At 48.2% G+C, this 15361-nt stretch overlaps 1 protein-coding gene across 2 annotated transcripts in view; it reads right to left on the bottom strand.

Moving 5' to 3' along the window:
- The window catches only part of RHOG (ras homolog family member G), a 47258-nt gene extending 32361 nt beyond the window's left edge, over positions 1-14897 (bottom strand). The window contains exon 1 of one of the 2 annotated variants that reach the window (XM_079974190.1): positions 14569-14897. In XM_079974190.1, coding sequence (XP_079830316.1) covers positions 14569-14622 — 54 coding nt within the window. In that variant the 5' untranslated portion in view covers positions 14623-14897. Of the gene's footprint in view, positions 1-3502; positions 3645-14568 lie in introns of those variants that run through there. The other variant, XM_079974191.1, reaches the window with a different exon arrangement.
- Between the last annotated feature and the right edge of the window lie 464 nt (positions 14898-15361).

The following is a 15361-nucleotide window of genomic DNA, read 5'->3' as shown; positions in this document are numbered from 1 at the left end:
CCTGTTGCAGAGAAACATTTATCTACCGTATTTTTCGCTCTATAAGACGCACCAGACCACAAAACGCACCTAGTTTTTGGAGGAGGAAAACAAGGAAAAAAATATTCTGAATCTCAGAAGCCAGAACAGCAAGAGGGATCGCTGCGCAGTGAAAGCAGCAATCCCTCTTGCTGTTCTGGCTTCTGGGATAGCTGTGCAGCCTGCATTTGCTCCATAAGACGCACACACATTTCCCCTTACTTTTTAGGAGGGAAAAAGTGAGTCTTATAGAGCAAAAAAATACAGTATTTTATCTTCTTATTTATATATCTGTCTGTCTGTCTGTTTGTTACTAGATATTTATATTCCACCTTTTTCTCCCTGATCCTAAAGGTAAAGGGACCCCTGACCATTAGGTCCAGTCATGGCCGACTCTGGGGTTGCGGCGCTCATCTCGCTTTACTGGCCGAGGGAGCTTCCGGGTCATGTGGCCAGCATGACTAAGCCGCTTCTGGTGAACCAGAGCAGCGCACGGAAACGCCGTTTACCTTCCCGCAGGAGTGGTACCTATTTATCTACTTGCACTTTGACGTGCTTTCGAACTGCTAGGTTGGCAGGAGCAGGGACCGAGCAACGGGAGCTCACCCCGTTGCAGGGATTCGAACCACCTTCTGATTGGCAAGTCCTAGGTCCTGTGGTTCAACCCATAGCACCACCCGTGTCCCACTCCCTGGTCCTAGTCCTCATTTAATCCCCACAACAGCCCTGTGAGGTAGGTAGGGAGGCAGGCAGGGCTGAGAAAGAGTGATGCAAAGACCTGGTCGACACGCAGAGAAACTCTCCACATGCCAAGTTATCTCGGCTCGTGTCTCCTAAGGCAGCCGGTGCCTGAGCTGAGCTGGGTGCCAGCAAAGTAACCATGGGCAACCCAAGGAAGGGGTCTTAAGATCTTGGGGGATATGAGAAGGGGGGATCTTCTCAGGGCATTGTCAGATTGGGCATGGCAGTAAGTCACCAAACAATTAAACCCCTGTGTTGCAAACAATTATCAATAATATCCAAGGCAACACGACCGAGTACAACAATGCAATTTCGAAACAAACTCTTTATATAATCTATACAGAACATTGAACGGTATGAAATATATGAAATATGCACTCTCTGCAAAACCAAATAAACAGAAATCTTAGAAATCTCTTGTGCACTCTTGATGGATTCTCTTGAAAACACAGAACCCAATAAACATAAAAGTCTCTGAAAGTCTTTCTAAACTATGCAAGTCTCTGAAGGAAGCAATGGGTCAGATTCTTATCTGGTTGAAAACAAGCCGTAATGATGGCGCAAGGCAGCAGAGGATGGGAGCCATCTGCCAGGGATGCCTGAGATTGCAGGGGTGGGACTAGATGACCCTCAGAGGACCCTTCCGACACTTATATGATTTTCTCGGAGTGGATAAAACAGCTCAGAACTGTCTCCCCGGGGCAGGAGGAGAGGCTGGGGCTGAGGCACACTTTCCACAGCGGTGTCTCAACCGGGGGGAAGTACAGAAAGGGAACTTTGGATCATCGTCGATTGCGCCCAGTTCCTCATTGAAAGTGGTGGGGGAAACGGCAGAGACTCACGGCTGAATCAGCATCCCAGGGGCCTGGGCAGCCTCCGCCAACCTGGCGCCCTCCGTCCCCCCACCAGCCCCAACTGGCAGGGGCAGATGTCAATCATCGAAGTCCAACCCAGGCCGTCTGGAGGGTGCTAGGACAGCAAAGGCTGGTGCAAACGAAGTGACTTAAATTTGCTTTTTTTAAAAAAGCAGGCAGGAGCAGACAGATTTCACGGAGGAGGAAAGAGCTATCGCTGCACATGATAGCTAAATGGAGCCTCCAGGCTCAGTGGCGCTCTACCTCTCTGGAACAGGACAAAGATCCGGGAACCAGAAGCAACCGAGGGCAGACATATGGGTTTTGGGGTTTCATTTCCCCAGCAAAGCTGCCCCAAAGGAAGCACTGCATTTTGTAGCACTGGAACGGGGTTGGGCTGGATGACCTCTGAAGGGCCCTTTTCACACCGTGAGTCAAGGCTTCCTGCTTCTGCTGCTGCCACCAGCAGATCGCAAACTCTGTGACTCAAGGAGGTCCTTCCCAGACGGGGTTTCCAAGCCGCTCACACGTCAACCGGCTGGAAAGTCCCTCCCATTGAAAACATCTCTGTCTGAAGTCGGAGGGCGGCTGGAGAAACTGAGGAAATGGCCCCTTTGGGAGGCTCCGGGAGGTTCTGGGGGTGAGAGGATCACGCAGCAGCTCGGATCGAGGCCACCACAGTGGATCCAGCCGAATCGAGCCAGTCTCAAGGTGTCCATTCCTCTGCCCCTTCGGGACTCCCGTTCAGCCTCACACCCAGCCCAAATCTCTGGGCAAAGGACCACGGCTACATGGTGGAACATCTGCCCTGCATGCAGAAGACCCCTTGGGGTCGCCAGCTGATTTGGGACTACAATTCCCATCATCCCTGACCACCAGCCCTGCCAGCTAAGGATGATGGGAGTTGTAGTCCAAAAACAACCAGAGAGCCAAGGTTGGGAAAACCCTGACTTAGAGCATCAGACCAGGGCCTGGGAGAAACCGGAGTTCGAATCCCCCACTAGAGCTCACTCGGTGCCATCTTGGGCCAGCCACTCGCTGACCCTCACCCTGTCCCACCTGGCAGGGTTGTTGCGGGGATTAAATGCAAAGGAGGGGGGAGCCCTGTAAAAGCAACCTTGAGCTTTTTGGAGAAAAGATATAAATGCATAAATAAATGCAATAAATAAAAAGTCAATCAACTGCCCCGCACAGCAGCCTAAACCCCTGGCCAGCTGCTGCCAGTCAGTGCAGACATTACACAGCTCGAGGGAGCAATCCTCTCCCTCCTGCCAACGACCCCTAGATACGTCGCTAAAACTTCTCCTCCATTCGGCTCCGCCAGAACCCATTCAAAAAATGCCGGGGAAGACACGTGACACAGACCGACCCCCGCCTCAGGACTGTACCATCTCAACAAGCAAAAAAAAGGGGGGGGATCGCGTGTTTCAGGAACTCCCCCTGCCTTAGAAGCCGCGACTTGATGTCCTGGATGAATTTACCTGCCCAGCTGTTCCCAAAACACACGTGTGCACCCGTGCGAGGAAAGTGGGTCGTGTGAACGGGCAGAAAAGACGCAGTGGGGAGCCGAGTTGGGAAACTTGGGCACGAGCTCAGCCAGCCCGTTATCAACCCTCCCCGGGATCTACTCGCGAGTCAGCCCCGATGAACCCGGTTCCGGAGCCCCCGAGGGCGGGTGGCGGAGCAAGCGGGGATCCCCTCCTCCCGGCGCCCCGGGATCGGGAAGAAGGGCGACCCAGCCCATCGCGGCGCGCCCCGAAGCAGCTGGCCCTCTGCCCATGCCCCGGGGCGCCCTGCCCTGCCGGAGGAAGGCGCCTCTTCCCGGGCGCGCCTTGCGCAAAGGGAGCGTTGCGCGCGGGGTTCGCCCCGTCGGGGAGCCGGAGACCCACCTGGGCGCATGGCGCGCGGCCGGCCGGGCGGCGCCGCCGTCGCTGCTGCTGCTGCTGCTGCTGCTGCTGCTTCTGGTCGCCTCCTCGGAGGAAGTGAGTGCGGCCGGAGGAAGTGTGCGAGGAAGGGGAAGGAGCAGAGGCTCGCTCGCCGCCGCCGCCGCCGGGGAAGGGGCTCGGCAAGCCGGGCGGCGGCGGCGGCGCGCCCCACCCCTCGACGGCGCCCGGGCGGACCTGCCTCTCCCGGGGCGGGCGCAAGCAGCAGCCAAGGCAGCGGCTGGACAGGGATCGGGACCGCCTCGGCCTCGCCCGCCCCGGATCCTGGACCCGGACCACCCCCGCGGGTGGCCGGCAAGCAAGCAAGCAAGCTGGTCCCTGCCCCGAGGAGCTTGCCTTCCCCCCAGGGTCGTGGCGTTGGAAGGGACCCCCACCCCAGGGGTCATTCTGCCCGACCGCCTGCAAAGCAAAGGATGGCAGCTGAAAAACCATAGAATTTTAGAGCTGGGCGGGACCTCCAAAGGTCATCTATTCCAACCCCATGCAATGCAGAAATCTCAAGTACAGTGGTACCTCGGGTTAAGTACTTAATTCGTTCTGGAGATCTGTTCTTAACCTGAAGCACCACTTTAGCTAATGGGGCCTCCTGCTGCCGCCGCACCGCAGATTTCTGTTCTCATCCTGAAGCAAAGTTCCTAATCCAAGGTACTATTTCTGGATTAGCGGAATCTGTAACCTGAAGCGTCTGTAACCCGAGGTACCACTGTAGATCATACATGGGCGATGGCCGTCCCACCTCTGCTGAAAAACGTCCAGTGAAGAAGAACTACAGTACCAACGAAAGAAGAATGGAGGATGAAACTGATGGACTATGCAGAATTAGATAAACTAAACTAACAGGAAGGATTCGAAACCTGCGGGACCAGAGATTCTCAGAAGACTGGAGTAAATTTACGGACTGTTTGAAGAGCAATTGTGATGAACAAATTACACTAGTAGGTTTGCAAGAAGTTTTGTAAGGTGTATCATTTGAAATATTGCAAAAAAGATAATGAGAATTATTAGTTATGGATAGCTAAAGGCAATATGAAATTAAGAAATGCATAAAAAGTGATAAAGAATGGGAAATCGTCAGAGGTGCTGACGGAAGTCCAAAAATATTGCGTAAGATGAGAAGTTATGTTGTATGAATGTTGGAATTAATATGTTAAAAAACTAATAAAAATGTATATATACATATATATGTAAAACATCCAGTGAAGGAGAGCCCGCGTCCGTTCCACTGCTGAATCGCTCTTACTATCAGAAAGCGCTTCCAATAGCTTGGTTGCCACCTCCTTTCGAAAACAATCCCGTCTATTGAGACAAAACCCCACCTCACTCCCCCTTCCAGCACGGGACAGAGGGATGAGGACAACGACCTTGCCCTTGGTTGGAATTCGGAGCAGGAATGCCTCTGGAGGTGGAAGTTCCATTAAGCCGGCTGGGCTAATACCAACTGGCCCACCTTTTGCCCTTCGGTCAGTTTCCTAGCTTCAGCAATGCCACTTTGGACAGCCTTAAAAGGCAGCTGTACAAATTCATTAGCAAGAAAGTTACGGGTGGCTACCAGCCTAAGGTTACCAGACGTCCCCGCAGACAGTCCCCGGATTTACAAATCAGTCCCCGTACAAAATCTATTGAAGTTGAAAAGTGTCCCTGGATTCATTGGAAATAATCTGCTAACCTTATACCAGCCGCGATGGCTCTGCCCTCCCTACAAAGTCAGAAATGCTTCCAAATGCCAGTTTTTGGAAACCAGGGGAGGGGAGAGTTGCTCCTGTGCTCGGATCCTGCTCGCTGGGATCTGGTCAGCTTCTGTGAGAACAAGATGCTGTGTGAGATGAGCCACTGGCCTGATCCAGCCAGCTCTTCCTATGCGCTCATGTTCCCCTTTTCCAGCCATCAAACTGCCCAGGGCCTTGGCTACATTTTTGTAGCATTGGTTTGCATAACATACAGTATGAAGATGCTGGAGCCAAGAAGATGTGCCAAGATCTGATGGATCTGTGATTTCAGACTGGGCTCTGCCTAGGTTGTTCTAGCTCGGAGATCCTGTATGGAGCAGTGGGTTGGACTACATGGATTTAAAAGAGAACTGCACAAATTCATGCAGGAGAGGGCTATCGATTGCTACTTGCCAGCATCTGGCGTTGGATCTGCTCCCCCGAGGAATAGTCCCACTGATCCTCAGCGACCAGTTCTAGTCAGGCTGGCAGACAGCAGTCCTGAACACCCTCCAGAAACTGGGTTTTGCCCCTCAAGCCCTTCTAAGTCTGGGTCTGGGTCAGGCAAAGAATCATAGACACTGAGAGACAACAGGACTGCACAAGGTGCCCCAACTATAAAATTGGAGAAATCAAGAGATTTATAGCCGCACTGGCAGCATATCTCTTCTTTCTCATATCCAAAAATGCAAGAAGGGCTTTTACACTCGCCAGAAGCTCAGCTCTGCCCTCGCTGGTCCTTGAAGGGTCCTTTTACAAAGTCCCATATGCTCAGAGACCTTGTGCCTGTTCATTGGGGGAGATAGGAAGCCCAGAGCGCTTGTTCTTTAGATGTCCCTTTTACAAAGAGGCACATAGTGAGACCATGGATCCCCTGCTGGTGAGGCTCACTGACCTCCAGGAAAAGCAAAATTCAACCTTCTCCTGTTAGGCAAAGATCATAAGACGACCCGGATGGTTGCCAGATCCTGTGTACAGATCTGTAGGCGCAGGCCCTCCCCCGAATCAAACTAGTTCGTTAAGAAAATAACCAAACTTGGTTCCATGGCTGACTCTGGGTCATCTCTCTGCGGTCGCTTATCTTAAAGTTTTAAGTGTCTATACGCTTATCACATTTATAAATATTAAATTTATTGTTATGCGTTGTTTTAAATGTTTGTTTCCCTTCTGGGATTGTACCCCCAAGTGTGTTTTATAAGCTGGTCTCCGACCGTAATAAATTATCTCTCTACTTGCCAGCACGACTGTGCTGTGCCCCCGCGGTCAGCAGCAGCAATTCTCCTGAATATCAGTTGCTGCAAACCACAGGAGGGGAGAGAGGGCTCTGGTGCACGGATCCTGCATGCTGGCTTCCCATAATAAGGGGCATCTGGCTGGCCACTGTGAGAACAGGATGCTGGACTGGAGGGGCCGCCGATCTGATCCAAAAGGCTCTCCTTACGTTATTATGACCTGATTGTAACAGCACTGCTCCCCTACTTGCAGTCGCCAACAGTGGAGGACACTGGAAGGGCCCTAGCAAACTTTTTTATATATAATATTTTTTATGGTTCCCCCCCCCCCATTCTTTATAATCACCCTTGCATCCAGGGACGTCGAATAACTTACAGAAAAATCATTCAGTCGAAAATCTAACAATAACATGCATCAAAAATCATCTTCCTATTCGTTATGCATAACAGTATGTGCAGTGGTACCTCGGATTACATACGCTTCAGGTTACAGACTCTGCTAACCCAGAAATAGTACCTCGAACCGCCCAGCGCCACCCGTGGGCCTATGATGTCTATGAACCACAGTTGGATCCTGTTTGCAGGTTTCCCATAACAGACATCTGGCTGGCAACTGTGGGAACAGGACGCTGGACTGGATGGGCCATTGGCTAACTTATCCTGCAGGCTTCTCCTATGTTTTTATGTTCTTACGACATCCCAAGACCTCTTCCAACTCCACAATTCTCTATTTGTTTTTCCTTTTCCTTTTTTTAACTTTATTCCAAAACCGAAAAAGAATTACAAACATCAAATTCAAAATCCATATTTGTTTTGTAACATAAGCCTATTACATAGTTAACTAGATTAAAATATACCTAATTGCTATAGACTTCCCTTTGCTATATATAAATGCAACGCTATTAGAAATATTATATTAGAAATTTTTATAAATTCCCCTATACCCCCCACTCCCCTTCACACATGTGTGATCTCAATATTTTATTTTATTTTTACTTTTTCCATCTTGTGTTGTTGTAGTTTAATAATTATTCAATTGATTATTTTATTATTTCCTTGCTTACCCCTGCAGATTTTTCACATTATCTATTAATATTCCAGTTCTGGAACCATATTTTTTCATGTATTCCTTCACCCCATCCCACTCTTTAATTATTCTCTGATTTGAATCGCCTCTAATGATTGCTGTCAATTTTGCCATTTCCACAAACTCACAGAGCTTGCTTTGCCCTTCTAATAGCGATGGTATCGAGTTGGGGTTTTGTTCCTTTACGCAACAGCAGCGGCCAGAATATTGATAGCAAAGAATTGGAAGGGGGAGAAAAATTCCACGATTCTCTATTTGTAAAGTCTCGGAAATCAGACAAGTGTGAGACAGACCTGGCGCCCCTTGCCACAGAGCAACGCAGGAAGGTTTTGATTTAAACAAAAAACCAAAAAACCAGCCCAAACGTATGTGAAGTTTGATGAGGCTTTATGTAGGAGGTGTTTTGCAAAGCTCTGGCAAATTTCTGCCCACGCAGAGCGCTACATCAAAGGCAAACATCACTTACTGAAACCTGCCTCGTTAAGCCCTCCGTAAGTCATTTGCAAGAGAGATTTGCCGTCACTGTGGGTTCAGGCAAGGTCTTGTTCCAAAACAACATTCAGATCGAAGATTCACCTTCTCCATTTCCTCCGGGCACAGGAGAGCTCTTCCAGGGCTCACATGAAATGAAGCCTGCGCATGAGACTTCTTGCATCGTGCCCTTTATGCTTCAAGGTGCATGAAGAATCATCCTTGACTATTTATGTATGCGGCGACAGCAGCGCAGATACTACAGTCAGACCTCATGTTACGTTTGCTTCAGGTTGCGCGTTTTCAGCTTGTGTCCCACAGCGACACGGAAGTAGCAGAAAGGGTCACTTCCGGGTTTTGCCACTCGCGCATGCGCAGACACACAAAATGACATCATGCGCATGCGCACAAGTAGTGAATCACAACCCGCGCAGATGCAGGTTGCGTTCTTTTCAGGTTGCGAACAGACCTCCAGAACGGATCCTGTTCGCAACCAGAGGTACCGCTGTACTGGCCCAGAGATGGAAAGAAGACAAAGTTCCAACCAGAGAGGAATGGCTGAGGAAGACGATGGACTACAACAAAATGCCGAAACTTGTATGGGAAAATCAGAAACCAGAAAGAGAAGAATTTTAAGAAGGAATGGGGGAAATTTATAATGTACTTAAGAGAAGAGTGTGAACAGCTAAAAACTTTGGCAAGATTTGAGTCATGCTTGTAATGTGTGAAAAACTATGGAAAAATCATTCTTCTTTTCACAAATTAGAGAAAATAAAATAAGCAGAATGGGGGGGGGGGGGAGATTGACAATGGTAACCCTGGAAGGGTGAAAGGAAGTCAAGGGATTCAGAGAATCCTAAATGAGGAGGTGAACCGTGTGTTTGAATTTAAATTTGTTATGTAAAGCTTAATAAAAATATATTTAAATAAGAAAAGGATAAAGAAAGAACAATCATCCTCTCACAGAATTGTAGAAGTGTAGATGTGATGGCCTGGGAATCCAATTCAGAGGCTGAACCGGAGGAATCCCAGCCTGCACAGGAGTCCCCGCCTCCAGGGCCGGCTGAGCTGGGGCAGGGCCTTGATTCTGAAGCGCCTGCACCTGTGCCGGATCCTCAGGAGCAGGAACCAGGTGAATCCACTCTGGCTCCGGAGGTGGTTGAGGACTCAGTGCCTGCAGGTGAGTCTCCCCCTGGGCCCAGTAACCCTTCAGCCTCTCCTGAACTGCAGAGGTGAAGGGCAGAGAGGCGGAGGGAACTGGTTTCTCCCAGGAGGAGTGCTCGCCTTAAGGCCAGGAGAGGCGGGTCTCTCTCTTTTTTAAAAAAATCTTTATTACTTTTCAAACTTACAGCAGACAAGAAAAAAGAACAAAAGAAGAAACAATACAAAACACAACCTTAACACTAAATTAAACAAAACAAAACAACAATTTAAAAAAAATATAGCATACCATTTCATTAGTCTGTCTTTCATTCCCTTATTTCATCGACTTCCTCTCACCTCCCTTTTTGTATTCTACTTCTGTTACTTGTTTCAGCAAATCCTTTCCATCTTTCTCTACCTTTATCATTATGAATGTCTTAACATATTTTTAACCTTATTTTCCATTAATACTAAAATACTTATTAATACTTAACTCCTTATAGCATTTCTGCTAAAGCCATAAAGTTTCATTCCAACAATTTTCAAACACTCATTAATTTTACAATATTTCTATGTACAAACTTTAGACTTTCCCAATCTTCTACCACCATCTCTTCTCCCTGGTCTCGGATTCTGCCAATCATTCCCCCCCCCCCTCTTCTCCTGCTTCCAAGGGGGTTTTTTAACAGTTTTAACCGATGGAGATTTAATCCATTCCATATAGTTCATCAACCTGGAGATCTTCTGTCCGAGGCTCTTAAATCTTTTCCAAGTCCCTTCTGCAATTCTTCTTCATATTCTTTGATGCTGAAAATGCTGAAGAGCAAGTCTCAGGGAGGCCCCAACCCAGCCATGCCCCCATTCCCTCTCGACAGGCCAGCCAACTCTCCACAGCTAGAACCAAGGTCCATACAATATCTCAAATCATGTTTCAAGACTCCTCCAGATCCAAAGACCCCCACAACTCCAATCACCTCCTGACCCAGATTCAGAACCCAAAGGTCAATAAATCCCTGCATGAAAGAGTCTATCCAACTTTCCTTCTCCAGTGCAGGCAGGGCTCCAATCTTCAAATTCTGACTTTTTCTATATTAATTCATAAGAGGCCTCCACTTATAGTCCTCGATTTGCCTCTGAAAGGCTGGGGCTTCCACTTGTATTACTTTAGGTTCAACAACCACAACTTTCTCCTTCTTCTCCCCAGTTTGTCCTGTCAAAGTAGTTTCCTGTATCAAATCCTGAGCAATTTCTATATTAATGGTCACTTTTTGTCCCAAATTTATCACTTTTTGTTCCAAGTTCTCAAGTTTGGAATTCATAACATCCGTCTTTTTGTGAAGCTGTTCCAGCGAGTAGCTTATCTTACATAAAACAGTCACTAAAGCTCCTTCTGTCAACATTCTTAAAGTCCAAGGTCAATCTCTGATTCTCACAGCTCTTATCTTGCAGCTGGAAAAAACCACTCTTGTAATAGTTTCAAAAGCTCCCTCTAGAGGGAAACAGTCTCCACTTGTATCGATCCTTTCATGCGCATTTTAAAATATAAAGTTAGTTTCAATTTTCAATTACTTTTCCTCCTTTTTGAACGCAGAAGAGGACAATGGAAACAATATATTTCTCTTATTTAGCCATCTGTCAACATGCTATCCGTTCACAGTCAATGAACTCTCCCAAAATGTTAATTCTGCTGGCAGCCCTTTTCCAGGTTCAGAGCAGTGGTAATTTAATTTTTCACTCTCTTCTGCAGGCTCACTAAGTCCAAAATTCCCCCCCCCCTTCTCCTGCTTCCAAGGGGGGTTTTTAACAGTTTTAACCGATGGAGATTTAATCCTTTACAAAATACTTTCCAAGGCTTTAACTTGCAACGTCTTTGCTTCAATCTATTTACAAAAGAGGAAGGCGGACTTCCTGTTTAAAACCTTCCCGCTTCGATGCCAAATTAATGAATTTAAAGATCCAATTTTCCGTTGGGTAGTTGTTTAAAGTCAAATTGTCCACAGGAAAAAGTCAGCGCTCTCCGGCAACAGCGATGCGGCTTCACTCCGTGAAAGAAGCAGTCGATTCAAAGCACCGCGTCGCTCACCCCACTTCGCTCCGGATCCCCAAATCAGGGTTTCCCCGCGAGTAGGGGAGGCGCAAAAGGTGCCAGCCGAATCCCAGGTTCACAAGCTTCTCCCGCCTGTGATTTCAACGGGTCTCCGCCTTCGCCGTGGCGGTCAGACCCTAATTTCCACAGAGCAAATTCCTCCCGATAGGAGGAACTCCGCCATTGCCTGGAGGCGCCAACCCGGAAGTGCCAGGAGAGGCAGGTCTCCTGGGGGCTGGGACCGCCCCTGGCCTCAGAGAAGATAAAGGCCAGTCAGCCCGGTCCCAGGTTGCGGGAGCAATGTCGTTGATGAGCTGTTTCGGCCAGCATCCAGTCCTGTTCCCCCAGAGTTCCTGTCCTTGCCTCGCTGTGGACCGCGCTTCACCCAAGGAGGACTGTCTGCTGACCCTCAACTCAGGCCCTGGACCTCACCCCACAGTAACCTCCCCCCCCCCCGGACCAGCACAGTAGAGTTGGAAGGGAGCCCAGGGGTCATCCAGTCCAGCCCCAGCCTTTAATGCAGGAATCACTGCTAATCGCAGATTGCTTCCAGGCCTCCAGCTGTAATTGGACAACTTTAATTTGAGGGACATGTGATGGAATCCCAATAGAAAAGAGTGACTGTGAGAGCCCATAATTACAAAATGCCGTATTTTTCGCCCCATAGGAACGCCCACAGGGCTCCCTAGGCTGCGGATATCTGCCCGAAGCGCAGGGTGCTCTGCTTCGGCGCGCCCCACGCTCCGGGCAAGCAGGCTGCTATCCACAGCCTAGGGAGCCCTGCGGGAACTCCCGCGGGCTCCCCAGGCTTGCTTATAGCTTCCTGAAGCATGGAGAGCGAGAGGGGTCGGTGCGCACCGACCCCTCTCGCTCTCCACGCTTCAGCGAAAGCCTGCATTCGCCCCATAGGACGCACACAGATTTCCCCTTCATTTTTGGAGAGTAAAAAGTGCGTCCTATAGGGCGAAAAATACGGTAGGGACTGTATGTATTGAAGAGGCTCTGGTGAGCTCAGGAGTCTTTGTATTGGCAGGGGCTGGGAGAGCAACTGCTCTGCTTGCACAAAGTTTCAGGATCAATCCCTGAGTGTCCCCAACTAGGGTTACCAATAAAAACTTTCTGCCTGAAACCCTGGAGAGCTGCTCACAATCAGCGTGGGCTAGTACAGTGGGACCTTGGTTCTCAAATGCCTTGGTACTCAAACAACCTGGAACCCAAACACTGCAAACCTGGAAGTAAGTGTTCCAGTTTGCAAACGTTTTCAGAAGCCGAACGTGCTCCGTTTTGAGTGCCACACTTCCGTTTTGAGTATTTCGCTGAAGTCTGTCTGTTTTTGCTATTTATTTTGCATTTTTGTTTTTGCGGCTCTTTTTTGTTTTGTTTTTGTGACTGCATGGAACCCAGTTCAGCTACTGATTGATTGGTTGTGTGACTGCTGTACATTGTTTATTGCTTTCATTTTGTGGATCAATGGTCTCGTTAAATTGCTGTTTTACGGGTTGTTTTTAAAAGTCTGGAACGAATTAATCCATTTTGCATTACTTTCTATGGGAAAGCACGCCTTGGTTTTGGAACGCTTTGGTTTTGGAACGGACTTCCGGAACAGATTAAGTTTGGGAACCAAAATACCACTGTTTTCATTTCTATACTGCTTTATATTTTGAAGGGAAAAAATCTCAAAGCAGTTTACAACACATTAATGCAGCAGATAAAACAACCCAGAATAAGGTATTATTGAAGAAAGTCAAATTTAAAGTATACATTCCAGGCAACATAACAGGAAACTAAAATATTATCTCAAAGATTTCAAAGCAAAACATTGTGAAGGAGGCCAACTACAGAACTCACATTTAAAGCAGCAAAGATTTTTTTTAAACCAGTACTGGTATTTTTAAACTGTTTTTCATTTAAATACAAGAACAGCATATAACTACAGTAACTTGTCCAGTGGTACATTCTTATTAAGTTTCATATGCCGTACATAGTATAGAAACAATACCTTTATTTATGTGTTATCCACAGAGATTGTTGTGTTGGGGGGGCTGGAATAAAAATATCTTCCATCTTATTTGGAAAGGAAAAGATAAGACCAAAAGCGTCTCTCCTTGAAATGCCTTTAATTTCCCTTCTGTGACCAGTAAGGTGTTCCAAGAGAGCCACATTCCAAATATTATCTAATCATATTTCAATGGGGATTTCTATAGATTGTTTCCAGTATCAAGGCTATTGTTAATCAGGCTGCCGATAACAGAAAAATATACTAAATCTCTGCATTTCAGGTTACTGTCTATAACGCAACAAAGTTAACAAAAAAACCCCCAAACATTTCGAAAGAAAACATTACGAAAGAAAGTCAGATTTAAAATGCACATTTTAAACAGCATAATTTACAAGAGAATCAATTATTATCCTCGGCATATAACATGGTGCCTGTGGGATGGCTCGGTCAGTAGAGCATGAGACTCTTCATCTCACGGTCATGGGGTTCGAGTTCCACGTTGGGCGAAAGATTTCTACATTGCAGGGGGTGGAATGGATGACCCTCGGGGTCCCCCCAACTCTGCAGTTCTGTGATTCGGTATCTATCTGCTGCTGCCAATCCAATAGCAGGGCGCCCAAACTTTTTTCAAAGAGGGCCAGATTTGATGAAATGAACATGCATGAGGGCTGACCCAAGTTGTTAAGTTGTTGTGCTTTTTTTAGGATTTAAGTTGCTGAGCTTTTTTTAGAATTTTACCCCAGGTCATATACTATAATAATAATTTATTATAATAATAATTTATTATTTATACCCCGCCCATCTGGCTGGGTTTCCCCAGCCACTCTGGGCTGCTTCCAACAGAATATTGAAATACAATAGTCTATTAAGCATTAAAAGCTTCCCTAAACAGGGCTGCCTTCAGATGTCGTCTAAATCTCTGGTAGTTCTTGTTCTCTTTGACATCTGGTGGGAGGGCGTTCCACAGGGTGGGTGCCACCACTGAGAAGGCCCTCTGCCTGGTTCCCTGTAACCTCACTTCTCGCAGTAAGGGAACTGCCAGAAGGCCCTCGGAGCTGGACCTCAGTGTCCGGGCAAAACGATGGGGGTGGAGACGCTCCTTCAGGTATACTGGACCGAGGCCGTTTAGGGCTTTCAAGGTCAGCACCAACACTTTGAATTGTACTCGGAAACGTACTACCACGGGGGCTGGATTAAATCGACCGGCGGGCCGGATTAGGCCCCCGAAACAGACTTTGGACATGCATGCAATAGTGGTTCATGGCAGGCAACAGCTGTGGACGCTCACCCTTGATGCCTTGGGTCTGCAGTCAAGATGGATGGGTGGCCAGGAGGCCCCCATGGCTGCTGTGGTCCCATTCTCCCCTTCTGTGGACCCAGGGCTGAAATTTGCCAGGAGAGAAGATAAAAAAACCTGGCAGGAGGTCTGGAAGGAGCCTGCTGCCCTCTAGAGGGGAGACATGCACAGAGCGCAGGGACGAAAAGTTGTTCGTCCGGAATTTCCCGCACACAACTGGAATACTGCAGTCAAAAGCAGTGTCTGGGTGGGAAATCGGCTAAATGTCCCAGAAAATCCAGACGTCTGGCAGCCAATGTCGGCAGTGCCATTTCCCACAACGTTTCTGTCCAGATTTCCACTTTTTGAAATACAGCATCCCTAAGGTCAGGAGTGCCTGGCGTTCTCTGGTCCAGGGGGTCACGAAGAGTCGGACACGACTAAACGACTAAACAACAACAACAAAGGTCAGGACCAGGTAAGCGGGTGGCGCTGAGGGTTAAACCACCGAGCCTCTTGGGCTTGCCGATCAGAAGGTCGGCGATCGAAACCCCGCGACAGTGTGAGCTCCCGTTGCTTGGTCACAGCTCCTGCCAACCTAGCAGTTCGAAAGGACACCCAAAAGTGCAAGTAGATAAATAGGTACTGCTCCGGCGGGAAGGTAAACGGCGTTTCCTTGCGCTGCTCTGGTTCGCCAGAAGCGGCTTACTCATGCTGGCCATGTGACCTGGAAGCTGGACGCCGGCTCCCTCGGCCAATAAAGCGAGATTAACGCCGCAACCCCAGAGTCAGCCACGACTGGACC

This window comes from Podarcis cretensis (assembly GCF_951804945.1).
Source record: "Podarcis cretensis genome assembly, chromosome: 4".
In the NCBI taxonomy this organism is placed as follows: Eukaryota; Metazoa; Chordata; class Lepidosauria; order Squamata; family Lacertidae; genus Podarcis; species Podarcis cretensis.
The sequence above is the reverse complement of the archived record's forward strand: the minus strand, read 5'-3'. Positions and strand labels throughout refer to the sequence as shown.